The 13,575-nt window shown below is 35.8% G+C and overlaps 1 protein-coding gene across 1 annotated transcript; it reads left to right on the top strand.

Moving 5' to 3' along the window:
* Positions 1-936, top strand: LOC127222309 (olfactory receptor 9G4). The gene has a single exon (XM_051184318.1). It carries the CDS (start codon positions 1-3, stop codon positions 934-936), a length of 936 nt encoding a protein of 311 aa, XP_051040275.1.
* The last annotated feature ends 12,639 nt before the right edge of the window (positions 937-13,575 follow it).

The raw sequence follows: 13,575 nt of genomic DNA, 5'->3' as shown, positions 1-13,575 counted from the left end.
ATGGAGGTGGACAATCGCACCATCCTTACTGATTTCATCCTCCTGGGCTTCACAGAAGACCCCCAGTGGCAGCTGATTCTATTTGGAATATTTCTATCTGTCTACTTGATGACCTTGTCAGGAAACATGACCCTGGTTATCCTAATCCGTATTGATTCTAGGCTCCATACACCCATGTACTTTTTCATAGGTGGTCTATCTTTTCTGGACTTCTGGTATAATTCTGTGTATATACCTAAAATCTTGGTCAATTGTATCTCAGAAGATAAGAGTATTTCTTTGGCTGGCTGTGGGGCACAGTTTTTCTTTTCCTGTGTTGCAGCCTACACTGAGTGCTACCTGCTTGCAGCCATGGCCTATGACCGACATGCTGCAATTTGTAGTCCATTGCTTTATTCAAGCATCATGTCAACTTCTCTCTGTACTGGGCTAGTGGCTGGATCCTATGTAGGGGGGGTTTTGAATGCAATAGCCCATACTGCAAACACATTCAGGTTAAGTTTTTGTGGTAAAAATATTATTGATCACTTCTTCTGTGATGTGCTTCCATTGGTAAAAATGTCTTGTACAGATACGCGTGTCTATGTGAAAATCCTTTCTAGTATGGTGGGTTTCACTGTGCTCTCTAGTATTCTTGCAATCATCATTTCTTACTTCAACATTCTCCTGGCTATCTTGAGGATCCACTCAGCTTCAGGAAGACGCAAGGCATTCTCTACCTGTGCCTCTCACCTAGTCTCTGTTACCCTCTTCTATGGCTCCTTGCTATTTATGTATTCAAGGCCTAGTTCCAACTACTCCTTGCAAAGAGACAAAGTGGCTGCCATGTTCTACACCATCATCAATCCATTACTCAACCCTTTCATCTATAGCCTGAGAAACAAAGATGTTAAAGAAGCTTTGAAGAAGTTGATACAGAACATACAACAAACATGAAGTTTGCTTTTTATGTACTATGGCTGTTTAAAAACTCACTTGTAGACTTGTTTGTATGTATTTCTATCATAGCTAAACTTGAAACAATGTACTAGTAGCTTTAACAATCTTCTTCTCAATATGATTAATATAGTCCTGCTACTTAAAATTTTCCAAATATGTAATAGTGAGTCTATTTGCAATACCATTGTTAATAAATAACTCCTCCTTTTTTGGTTGGGATGATCATGGGGAAAGAATGAAATAAAAAGAGTTGGATTGTTCTCTTTCACTTAGTTTGAAGTTTTGTCCTTGAACTGTATCAAATACTGAAATGATACAAAATGGTTAGATTGCAAGAAATTTGTACAAGGGTTTATATATTAGTATTCTTAGTATGATGTCTCTTAAATTTCTTCCTATAACTGTAATTAAACAGATAAAATTTAATTTTGTAAAATGTACATTTTATGTGCTAAGATATTAAGATATATTTTGGGTAAAATAACAATAAAGGCCTAGAGACATGGCTCAGCGATTAGAGCATATATTGCCCTTGCAGATGACCAGAGACCAATACCAGTACCCACAATAGGTGGTTCTCAACTGCCTATAACTTACACTCTAGGTACATCTGATACCTCTGGCCTGTATAAGTGCATGTAAAAAAGTACATATACCCCGACACAAACCAGACAACATATATATATAACTAAAAGCAAAACAAATCTCTAAATAAGTACTAAAAATTAAAATATTCTAAACCTAAGATCTAAAACACATTTTAGGTTCAAATTTTTAACCTAGGGGTATAAATACTAATATTTATGGTTTACTTCAATTAAAGCCCCATTGAAATAAAATATAAATAATGTAACTAATACTCAGCTTTGTTCTGATCCTATGGTTGTTTTCTTTCTCCAGGTATTTTATATCAACTCACAGTTAAATATTTGTCACAATTCAGGGGCTCAGCTGATATTTTAGTTATTCCATTTAACATTTTAATTGAAATATTCAAAATCATATACTTTGCAAGTATAGAGCCTAAAACTCAAGGTCGGAACTTCACTATTGGAAAGAAAATTGATATTGTGAGAATGACCAAATTATGTTATACAGTTGATTTTCAATCTGTGTTTTTAGAAATGAAGTATTACATCATCCCATTATTTATAATAGACCTTGATTCTTCTTCTTCAAAGGTATATTATTACACATTAGACACAGCATTGCAGTTCACATTGTAGTGTGGCCTATAATGATAATACAAAGTTATGTCCTTATTATTAAATGTATTGACATATGAAAACTTTAAAAATATAGTTTTAATTCTTTATTTACCCTTTTTGAAATTAGATTTTTCTTATACATTATATCTTGATTACAATTCCCCATCCTCAATTCGTCCCTTCTGTCCCTTCCATTCAGACCTTATAACTTTCTGTCTCTCATTAGAAAATAACAGGCCTCTAAGAGGTAACAATAAGCATAGCAAAATAAAATATAATAAGATAAGAGAAAAAACATCATATCAAAATTTGACAAGGCAACCCAAAAGAAGGAAAAGAGCCCAAGGGAAGGCAAAAGAACCAGAGATGCTCATTCACTCACCCAGGGGTTCCATAAAAACACTGGAACTGAAAGCTATAATATATGTGCGTCAGACCTAGTACAGACTTGTGCAAACCCTGCTTGCTACTTCAGTTTCTGTCAATTCAAATGAGCTTTCCTCGGTTGATTTAGAGGGTTTTCTTCTCCTAGTGTCCTCCATACCCTTTGACTCTTACACTCTTTCCTCCTCCTTTTCTGAAGGCCTCCCTTAACTCTGAAGGTAGGAATTAGACAGAGACATCCCATTTAGATATGTGAGATGAGTGTTTCCAGGTGACCTCTCCCAGAACCTTGTACTGTATGGCCGTGAGCTTCTGTTTTTTGTTCCCATCTGCAGAATGCAGAAGCTTCTGTAATGATTACTGAATAAGGCATGGAGCTACACGTATAGTAGAATACCTTTTTGAGGTCATTTTATGACTACATCTTTTAAAATATGTTTATATTTTACATATCCATCCCAGACCCCTCTCCCTTCAATCCTCCCATGCCTTCCTTAGAACCTCCCCCCAATCTCATTCCCCAGTCACTCCCCAAGGAGTATGGGGCCTTCCTTGAGGGATCATCGAAATCTGTCAAGTCATTTGGGGTAGGGCCTAGGTCCTCCCCTGTGTCTCTAGGCTAAGGGAATATGCTTCCACAAAGAATGGGGTCCTGAAGTCCATTCCTGCACTAGAGATACATCCAAGTTCCATGACCAGAAGTCCCATAGACTGCCGAGGCCTCCTAACTGACACCCACATTCAGGGAGTCTGGTATGTCCTATTCTGCTTTCCCAGCCATCAATCTGGGGTCCATGAGCTGCAGCTTGTCCAGGTCAGCTGTTTCTGTGGGTTCCTCCAGTCTGGTCTTGACCCCTTTGCTCATCACTCCTCCTTCTGTGCAACTAGATTCCAGGAGTTCATCTCAGTGTTTAGCTGTGGGTGTCTGCTTCTGCTTTTATTAGTTACTGAATGAAGGCCCTAGGATGGCATATAAGGTAGTCATCAATCTCACTATTAGGGAGGGGCCTTTAAAGAATCCTCTCCACCATTTTTTAGATTGTTAGATGGGGTCACCTTTGTAAATCTTTGGACATTTCACTTTGCAAGATTTCTCTTTAAATTTATAATTGGCTCCCTCTACTATGGTATCTCTTTTCTTGCTCTCCTCTATTCTTCCCCTGACTCAATGTTCTTGCTCCCTCATGTTCTCCTCTTCCCTCCTCTTCTCCCTTTATCTTCCTCCTAACTCCCTCTCCCCTCCTCCAGCTCCCAATTTGCTGCTCAGGAGATCTTGTCCTTTCCCCTTCTGTGGGGATCCATGTATGTCTCTTTTAGGGTTCTTGTTTTCTAGCTTTTCTGGTGGTATGGATTATAGGCTGGTAATCCTTTCCTCTATGTCTAAAAAGCTTATATGAGTGAGTACATTCCATGTTTGGTTTTTTTTTTTTTTTTTTTTTTTTTTTTTTTTTTTTTTTGTTTTTTTTTTTTTTTTTTTTGACTGGGTTACCTCACTCAGGGTGGTTTCTTCTAGTTCAATCCATTTGCCTGCAAATTTCAAGATTCCATTGTTTTCGTTTCTACTATGTAGTACTCCATTGTGTAAATATACCACATTTTCTTTATTCATTATTCAGTTGAGGAATATCCAGGTTGTTTCCAAGTCCTGGCTATTACTACTGTTGCTTCTATGAACATAATTAAGCAGATGTCTTTGTTTTATGAGTGCATCTTATGCCTAAGACTGGAATTGCTGGATTTTTGTGATTCCCATTTTCATGAGGAACGGCCATACTGATTTCCAAAGTGGCTGAACAAGTTTTCACTACCACCAACAGTGGTGGAGTATTCCACTTTCTCCACAGCCTCTCCAGCATAAACTGTCATTGGTGTTTTTGATTTTTAGCCATTCTGACAGGAGTAAATGGTATCTCAGATTAGTTTTGATCTGTATTCCCGCATGGCTCAGGATGTTGAGAACTATCTTAAGCGTCTTTGAACCATTTTAGATTCCTCTATTGAGTTTTCTCTATTCGTTCTGCAGCCTACTTTTTAACTGGATTATTTGGTGTTTTGGTGACTAGGCTCTTGAGTTCTTTGTTTATTTAGGGTTGGTGAAGATCCTTTCCCATTCTGTGGGCTGCTATTTGTCTTGTTGACTGTGTTCTTTGCCTTACAGAAGCTTCCCACTTTCAAGAGGTCACATTTATTGTTAAAATCCAACGCCCCTTCATGATAAAGGTTTTGGAGAGATCATGGATAACAGTAACATACCTAAACCTAATAAAAACAACATGTAGTAAACGAACAGCCAACATCAAACTACATTTAGAGAAACTCAACATGATTCACCTAAAATCAGGAACAAGACAAGGTTGTCCATTCTCTCCATACTGCTGCAATATTGTACATGAAGTCCTAGCTAGAGTAATAAGGCAACAAAAGGGGATCAAGAGGATACAAATTGGAAAGGAGGAAGACAAACTTTGACTATTTGCAGGTGATATGATAGTTTACATAAGTGACCTGAAAAACTCGACCAGGGAACTCCTACAGCTGATAAACAGCTTCAGCAAAGTGACAGGATACAAGATTAACTAAAGAAAATCAGTAGCAGTACTATATACAGACAAAAAAAGGGCCGAGAAAGAAATCCGAGAAACATCACCCTTTACAATAGCCACAAACAGCATAAAATATTTTGGAGTAATGCTAACCAAACAAGTGAAAGAGCTGTATACCAAGAACTTTGAGTCTTTAAAGAAAGAAAGTAAAGAAGATTCGAGAAAATGGAAAGCTCTCCCATGACCTTGGATAGTATAGTAAAAATGACAATCTTGCCAAAAGAAATCTATAGATTCAATGCAATCCACATGAAAATCCAGGCACAATTCTTCACAGACCTTGAAAGAGCAATCCTCAACTTTATATGGAAAAACAAAACACCCAGGATAGCCAAATCATCCCTGTACAATAAAGGAATTTCCAGAGGCATCATAATTACTGACTTCAAGCTCTACTATAGAGCTATAGTTCTGAAAACCACTTGGTGCTGGCACAAAAGTTGACAGGTAGACCAATGGAATCAAATTGAAAACCCTGATATTAACCCACATACCAAATAACATTTGATTCTTGAAAAAACAGCTAAAGTTATACATGGAAAAAAGAAAGCATCTTCAACAAATGGTGTTGGCATAATTCTATGCTGGCATGTAGAAGACTTGATATAAATCTGTATCCATCACCATTCACAAAACTTAAGTCCAAGTGGATCAAAGACCTTGACACAAATCCAACCATGCTGAACCTCTTGGTAGAGAAAGTAGGAGGTACCTTGGAATGAATTGGTACAGGAGACAGTTTCCTGAACATATCACCAATAGCAACACTTCATTTTTTTTAATTCTAAAATCCTATAATAATCCATTATTGCTTAGTATTGATTTGGAAAAAAATGCATATTGAAACTGAATAGAGTAGGAAATAAGATACTTTCCTTAGTCTTTGTACCTGTGTTACATCAAAGAGATATGGTCAATTTGATGGTTTGAATAAGAATTCCCTGATAGGCTCATATATCTGAATGGTTAATCAACATGCAGTGGAATTTTTTTGATAGGATTAGAAGAATTAGGAGGTATGACCTTGTTGGAAGAAGTAAGTCACTTAGAATAGGCTTTGAGCTTTCAAAAGCCCAGGCTAGACCCCATTCTCTCTCTGATTGAAGATCAGAGTTTAGCTTTTAGGTACTTCTCTTGCACAATGCCTACTTCCTGCCATGCTTGCTCTCTGCCATGATAATATTGGAGTAAGCCTCTGAAACTCAGCAAGCCTGCAATTAAACGTTTTCTTTTATGAATTGCCTTGTCATGGTTTCTCTTCCCAGTAAGGTAACAGTGATTAAGACAGTTGACACTACCACAGATATTTTGCTTACTTTGAAACTGGAGTTGCTCTACTTTTAATACATGAGTTAATAAGATAGAAGCCACAGTGTTGTGTGCCTTTATTCTTTTTTATTATTTTTCTGATTTTACATGTCGATCACAGTTCTCTCTTCTTCCCTCTTTCCTACCCTCCTTCCCTCCATCCCTCTTATCCTGTTTCCCCCCTCACATGCACCCTGACCACCCTCCCCTCCCATACCCTCACCCCAATTCCACATGTAGGGCAATGCCATCCAGGTAGGGTCATATAAATCTGTCAAGTCATTTGAAGTAAGGACTAGGATTTCTCTCCTGTCTCTATGTTAATTATTTTTTATAATCTATTTTTTGATTTCCCAAGAACTTCGGTTAATTCTGTGATAAAGAAATGAAGATTGTAGACCTAGCTCTTATCTAGTGGCATCTTCATAGCAGAAAGAAGTTATATACATGTGTCACAACAACACCATAAAGCAACTGAGTACAAAATAACTATCAGTTAACGTAATTAGGAAAATAATACTAGATGGTGGGACAGAAATGAAGCATAAGATGAGTTAATTGAATTGAGACAAGGAAATAAACCTCATTTAAAGAGGGTCAAGCAACCAAAAGCTTTCCAAAAAGCGAAAAGATATAGAAAAGTTGATGGAGAGAAGAAAAAGTGTTCAGTAGCACTCTCAGTGAAATGTGTATTAAAATCACAAAAATGTAGTTATTACAGTGAATAAGTCAGCTATCCTCTAGAAAGATTCATGTTAAAGTATGGAGCCATCAGAGGAAGAAAGAAATATTCCTGTCCTGCTGAAAAGAATGTAGATTGTACAGCTATAGATATTTGTCATTTTATATGGTTCTCTTTATTTATGTGTGATAAGGACTTTTCCTATTTTCTCAGTGTTTGGGTAGAGTGAACTATGTACAAGGCTGACAGAACAGACCTTTTGCTTGCTCCTTTATTTTGTTTTCATCTATTTTTATTTATTTTTGAGTATTTTATATGAGTATTGTATTTATATCTTTTCCTCATTTTTCTCTCTTCCCTCTGAATACCTCCACCATTCCATATCAAGTTTATGACCTCTTATTCTTTTATTACTTTGTTTCATTTATCATCTATCTATCCAGCTATCTAATCTCTCTCTCTCTCTATCTATCTATCTATCTATCTATCTATCTATCTATATATAATGTTTCATATAAATACATACATCCTACTGAGTTCTTTTAGGGTTGTTCATATATACACTTGTTTACAGCTTACCTCTTGGGATGTGATAACCTATCTGGGGACCTGTCCTTGGAAAAGACTGATTCTCTTTCTCTCAACAGCCATTGACTTCCTATAGGTTTACATAGGGCTAAAGTCTTGTGAGTTTTGCCCCATTAACATAGCTATTAGTATTGTTATTTTGGATCTTGTTAGGCAGCCATATTGCGCAGTTTGCCTGCCCTATGCCGAAGATAATATCTTTCAGCACACAACCTTGTCCTCTGGCTATTTCAATCTTTCCATCTCCTTTTCTACAATGTTAGCCTTAGATGTAGGGCTTGTGTTGTAAATGTATCAGTTGGGGATAAGCACCACAAGACCATTTGTTCTCTGTCTTTTGACCATTTGTGGCTTCTTTGGGGAAGACAGAACTACACATATCTTTGGTCATAAGGATAAGTATTTATAATGCAGTTAGAAATTATATTGCTTTAGGGAAGTGGCAGAAGTAAGTTCTCAACCAGGCTGCATTGGCTTACCAACTACAGGTAGTGGACTATGTTTGTAGTAACAAGGAAAAGTTATCTTCAAATGAATGTCCCTGAAGTTATTTGTCATCTGCAGAATAGAAGTGACATTAATGTACCTTTTAGGAGTGGATATGAATATTGTTGTTTTCATAGTTATTTTCTTTTTTGAAGAAACTCATGTATTTTTAAATCTGTTATATATTCATAAGAATAACTTTTTTATGAATGAAATGTCATTCATTTTGGCATTGCATATGTCCTCAGTCCTTCTCTGAAATCTACTTATGAGCAACAGTAGAGGCCTGCCTTGAAAAACTGGGTTCCAAATGTACTTGTTACAGCTAGACACTGTATTAACCTATAAATGTGTGACAATCAGATAACAAAGTATTCTATTCTCTAAGCTCATACCTTTGAAAGTATGTTTTCACAAAACTATTATATTGTAACCTTTTTATTTAAATATAAACTTGTGTTTCATAAAGCTGTTGCATAAGTAGTTGCAATGTGAATGGTAGAACAATACGATGCTTTTGTAATATAACACACAAATGTATGTATCTCCATGCAAAGTTCATGTACCTGTGAATTTCAAAAAAGTCAGTATGGTGATACCTCAGGAAAATGGGAATAAGTCCACCTCAAGATGCAGTAATTCCACTTTTAGGCATATACCCAAAAAATGCACATTCATAAAACAAGGGCATCTGTTCAACAATGGAATCTTGGAATTCACAGGCTAATGGATGGAGCTAGAAGAAACCATCCTGAGTTACATAACATAATCACAAAAAGACAAACACGTTATGTACTCATTCATATATGTTTTTTAGACATGGGACAAAGGATACTAGCCTATAATCCACACCACCAGAAAAGATAGGAAACAAGGAGGTCTCCTGGAGAAGGGGAAAGGGAAAAGATCTCCCAAGCAAATTGGGAGCATGGAGGGAGGGGAGAGGGAGTTAGGAGGAAGTAGAGGGGAGAGGTGTACATGAGGGAGCAGAAAGATTGAGTGAGATAAAGAACAGAAGACAGCAAGAAAAGAGATACCATAATAGAGGGAGCCATTATAGGTTTTAAGAGATTTCTGGCACTAGGGAAATGTCCAGAGACTTACAAGGATGACCCCAACTAACAATTTAAAAAATAGTGGAGAGGCTATCTTAAATGCCCTCCCTGATAATGAGATTGATTTCTACCTTATATGCCATCCTAGAACCTTCATCTAGTAGCTGATAGAAGCAAAAGCAGACACCCAGAGTTAAACACTGAGGTGAACTCCTGGAATCCACTTGCCCACAGGAAAGAGTAAAGAGCAAAGGGGTCAAGATCAGGCTAGAGAAACCCACAGAAACTGCTGACTTGAACAACAGGGAGCTAGTGGGAAAACAGCATAGAACCAACCTAGATTCCCTGAATGTGGTGTTAGTTGGGAGGACTGGGCAGTATATGGGGCCTCTAGTAGTGGATCATTATTTATGCCTAGTATATGAATGGCCTATTCTACATAGAGGGATATTCCCTCATCCTAGTCATGTGGGGGAGGGACTAGGCCCTGCTCCAAATGATATGACAGACTTTCAAGACTTCCCAGGGAAAGGCTCACCCTCCCAGGGGAGCAGAAAGGGGATTGAATGGAAGTTGGTGGGGGGAATATCATAGTATGGGAGGGTGCAGGAAGTAGACTGACATTTAAAACAAGCTTGTTTCAAATTTAAATAAAAAAGTATATAAAAAGTCAAATACATTTGAAAAATGTTATAACTTTTAGGTTTTAAAAAATAATATGAAATCAAAAATGTAAATATTCCTGAGTATATATTTTTGTCACAGAACTGCTATTTCCTCCTTACTTTATTGTTCTACTGGGTTATCTTGTGTCAACATTCAATAACAAGAGATAGTTGTTTTCTCACTCTTTCCTGATGGCTGCTTGACTTGATCTATTCATATTGTTATATTAATCTCATCACATATGTTTCTACAACATCCAATATTCTTATTTATCATAGTTGGAAACATTAATCCCCTTTGTTAACTTTTTGACATTGGAGAGAGATGGGAAATTTTATCTTTTTTATAGCTACTCAAATGGCTACTTTATAGAAAGATGTGATAAAGTCAAAGCATAAACATTGTCAAATTTCTTTCTAAATATTTATGTTTATACACATAGCAGTTTATTGGGGTTGGGATTGGAAGATGGTAGGTGGAGTGAGACAGAAGTAGTAAGAGAGAACTGGCATTGGTATGTAAAATAAGATTGTTTTTCAATTTAAATAGAAATACATTTAAAAAGGAATAAATGCAAAAATAAAGCACAGATTTGAAAGAGAGAATGGAGGGATGGTGAGGAATGTGTTGAGGGAGGAAAGGGAAAAGAAAATGACATAATTATACTGTAATATCAAGAATCTAAGAAAAGAATAACAAGAGCTATATTAACATGATGACATGTCTGACTTTGTCTGGATTAGAAGGATGGTACTGAGAATACTGGGCACATTTGCAATGGCTTTCCACCACTCCGATTTACAAATGCAAAAGGGCTTAATTTGGAGAACTAGGGAGAAAGCTTAAAGCTGATGCTTTGTAATTCATGCTTATGGTTTAATCCTACTTTTATTGTAATTATGTTCAGACATTATGAAAAAAAAAATGTGTCCAAAGTGTTCCAGTGAGCTCTTTCAACTTCACTTGCCTGTTCCATGCCAGTCAACCTTCTGAGTTAGGGGGTTATTTTACTGGATACCTAGAATTTTATGTAGTGTTGGTATTGTCCTCTGATGATATATTTAACCAGAATGGATATTAATGAGAATGAAAATAGTAATCTAAAAATGGTTGCATGGTTTTTAAATAAATAGGGAAAGTTAAATTGACTCATATTTAAATCTGGATGCAGCCACTGATCTCTGAGAATCTGACTTTGTTGCAACTGAATGAATAAAACCCATCAGAACTATTTATCATATACTATGTTGTAAAGTTTTTCATGATTTTATGTTTCCTAAATGGTTTCCAAACCATAAGCCACAAGATGACTGAGTCTAAGTTGGTTCTGATATATATATATATATATATATATATATATATATATATGTCCTATTATAATCCCCTGTAATATATACTATAGTTATCAATAACGTACTACCTCATAAATGTTTGTAGAGGATTATGTAATTGACTAATTAATAAGCAAATGCATATGTCTCTTCAAAATGACTTTCTTAAGAAGGAAGAATATAGAACAGAGCATATACCACTTATAGAATGTGGTGTGTGTGTGTGTGTGTGTATTTTATAAGTACATTAAGGCATATCATTATAAATAGATTATTGTTCCTCAGGAGAGAGAAGAAAGAGGAGAGCTCAGCTTAATGCCTATAGTGTTTTCTGACTATCTCTTACTAAAACTCAATAAAATAATTTGACTCAGTCCTAATTTTAGAAACAAATTTTAGAGAAGAGTATATGGCAAAGCAATTTTAAATGAGACAACCAGTCAATTGAAGACCCAAGTTTAAAAAAAAAAAATTAGAGAGTTCCCAACCATCCAAGTAATGGAGAATTGTGAGAATCACTGCTCTGAACTTCTGTGGAACACAACATACTCTAGGTCCCTAGCTTGCTCAGCAGCATGGAAGATACATACTGCCAGCCTCTACATGCAGCATGATACATGCAGATAACATACTGGTTAATTTCTAAGAAGAATGCCAATGAATACAACAGCCAGCTCAGTTTATAGTAGAATGTTTATGTTTAAAAGACTTATGGAATAGTAACTCTAAATTCATGTGTCTTTTTAAAATATTTACTGTATTAAACATTTTATAAATAAATCTAATTATAACATACCTTGAAAAGTTGTACAAATAAAACATGAGCTGAACAATGAAATAAACAACAGACATGTTACAGTGGACATGGGATGCTCATGAGGCTTCAACTCTACTCAAAGAACTACAGTCAACAAAGATGTTCTGTGAGTGGGAAAAATAGTCTTTCTCAGTGAAGAGCAGACCGACACCAATTAGTTATCCACTATCAAATGTTCAACACTCACACTCACAGAAAACGCACACATACACACACAAACACACACACACACACACACACACACACACACACAAAAGCAATACACAAATTGAACAGGTTTTATTTAGTGAATAGGAATACATGTTTATATGTATGTTTGTTACTACTAATGAAAAATGATACCATGAATTTGAAAGAGTACGAAGAGGGATACATGAGAGATTATTGAGGGTAAAAAGGGGTTGCAGAGAAATGTTGTGAATATAATCTCAAGAATAAAAGTAATGACTTTTTAAAAATGTCTACAGACTTCCAAAAATGTTTCTATGGAATCCATTACTATGTCAATGAATATATCCAATGAAAATGCAAAGGAAATAGTAAATTCTAAAAATAAAATACTTCATTTATTAAAACTTGTATGGCCGAAAATATAACTATGCAATCCAATTGTGTTAAGAATTTAAATTGCCACTTAACAAATTCCTGAAGACTTTATACTAATATTTCAAATGAATGTAGAAGATCCCTCTGAATATTTCAAAGTTATAAATATTCCATATAAAACATGAAGGAGCTTAGCAAAGTCTTGGATGTTCTAAAAAGTCTGTAACATGAACTCAATCACAGGTTGACTATATTTATCTTTCTGCTTTTTATTTTAGCTGTACTATAATTTATGGATGATACTGATGTCAAGGTTCCATTTCCACATAGAATGATAATGAGCATGCATTTCACTCAGCCATACTCACAGTATCTGAATACTTTCTGATCTGTATTTAGAGAAGGAAACATGTTTGATTCTCAAATGATTAGAATCAAACCTTTGTATATGGTGCAGAGAAACCCTGAGTCAGAATCAGGAGGCAGGGGTTTGTAATTCTGACAGATAGATGTAGAGTACATTTGGTAAAATAATCTTTTTCTCTAGGTTGGTATATTTTCTAGTTTTGCTCATATAGTAAGATACAGGAATATAGTAGACACACTTGCTTCTAGTCATTGGGAGATGGTGAAATGAACTCAATACATACAGTTCTCCATGTCCTAATCAACCAGATTTCCTGCTACAATAGTGAGCATCCACTCTTCAAAGCAAGACAATGAATTGCTAACTCTGGGTTTATTTGTAATCTAAGATAATTTGGCAGCATTTCAAGTCTGCATATTTTATAAATAAGTATTATCACATACATAAACTTATATTCTGTAACAGGTCTCCTGAAGTGTCATGAAGGAATGGGGAAAATACTTTAACTTATTTTATGGGTGAAATAAGCATCATCCTTTCCAAGACTTATATAAGTACATTTCATGTTCTCTGTGTTTCTCATATGGGAATTAAT

The sequence above is a fragment of the Phodopus roborovskii genome, unplaced genomic scaffold (assembly GCF_943737965.1).
Source record: "Phodopus roborovskii unplaced genomic scaffold, PHOROB, whole genome shotgun sequence".
Taxonomy (NCBI): Eukaryota; Metazoa; Chordata; class Mammalia; order Rodentia; family Cricetidae; genus Phodopus; species Phodopus roborovskii.
Note: the sequence above shows the minus strand (reverse complement) of the source record. Positions and strands in the feature narration are given on the sequence as shown.

Coding starts and splice junctions, on each gene's coding strand:
- LOC127222309 (XM_051184318.1), top strand. CDS start 1: ATGGAGGTGGACAATCGCACCATCCTTACTGATTTCATCCTCCTGGGC.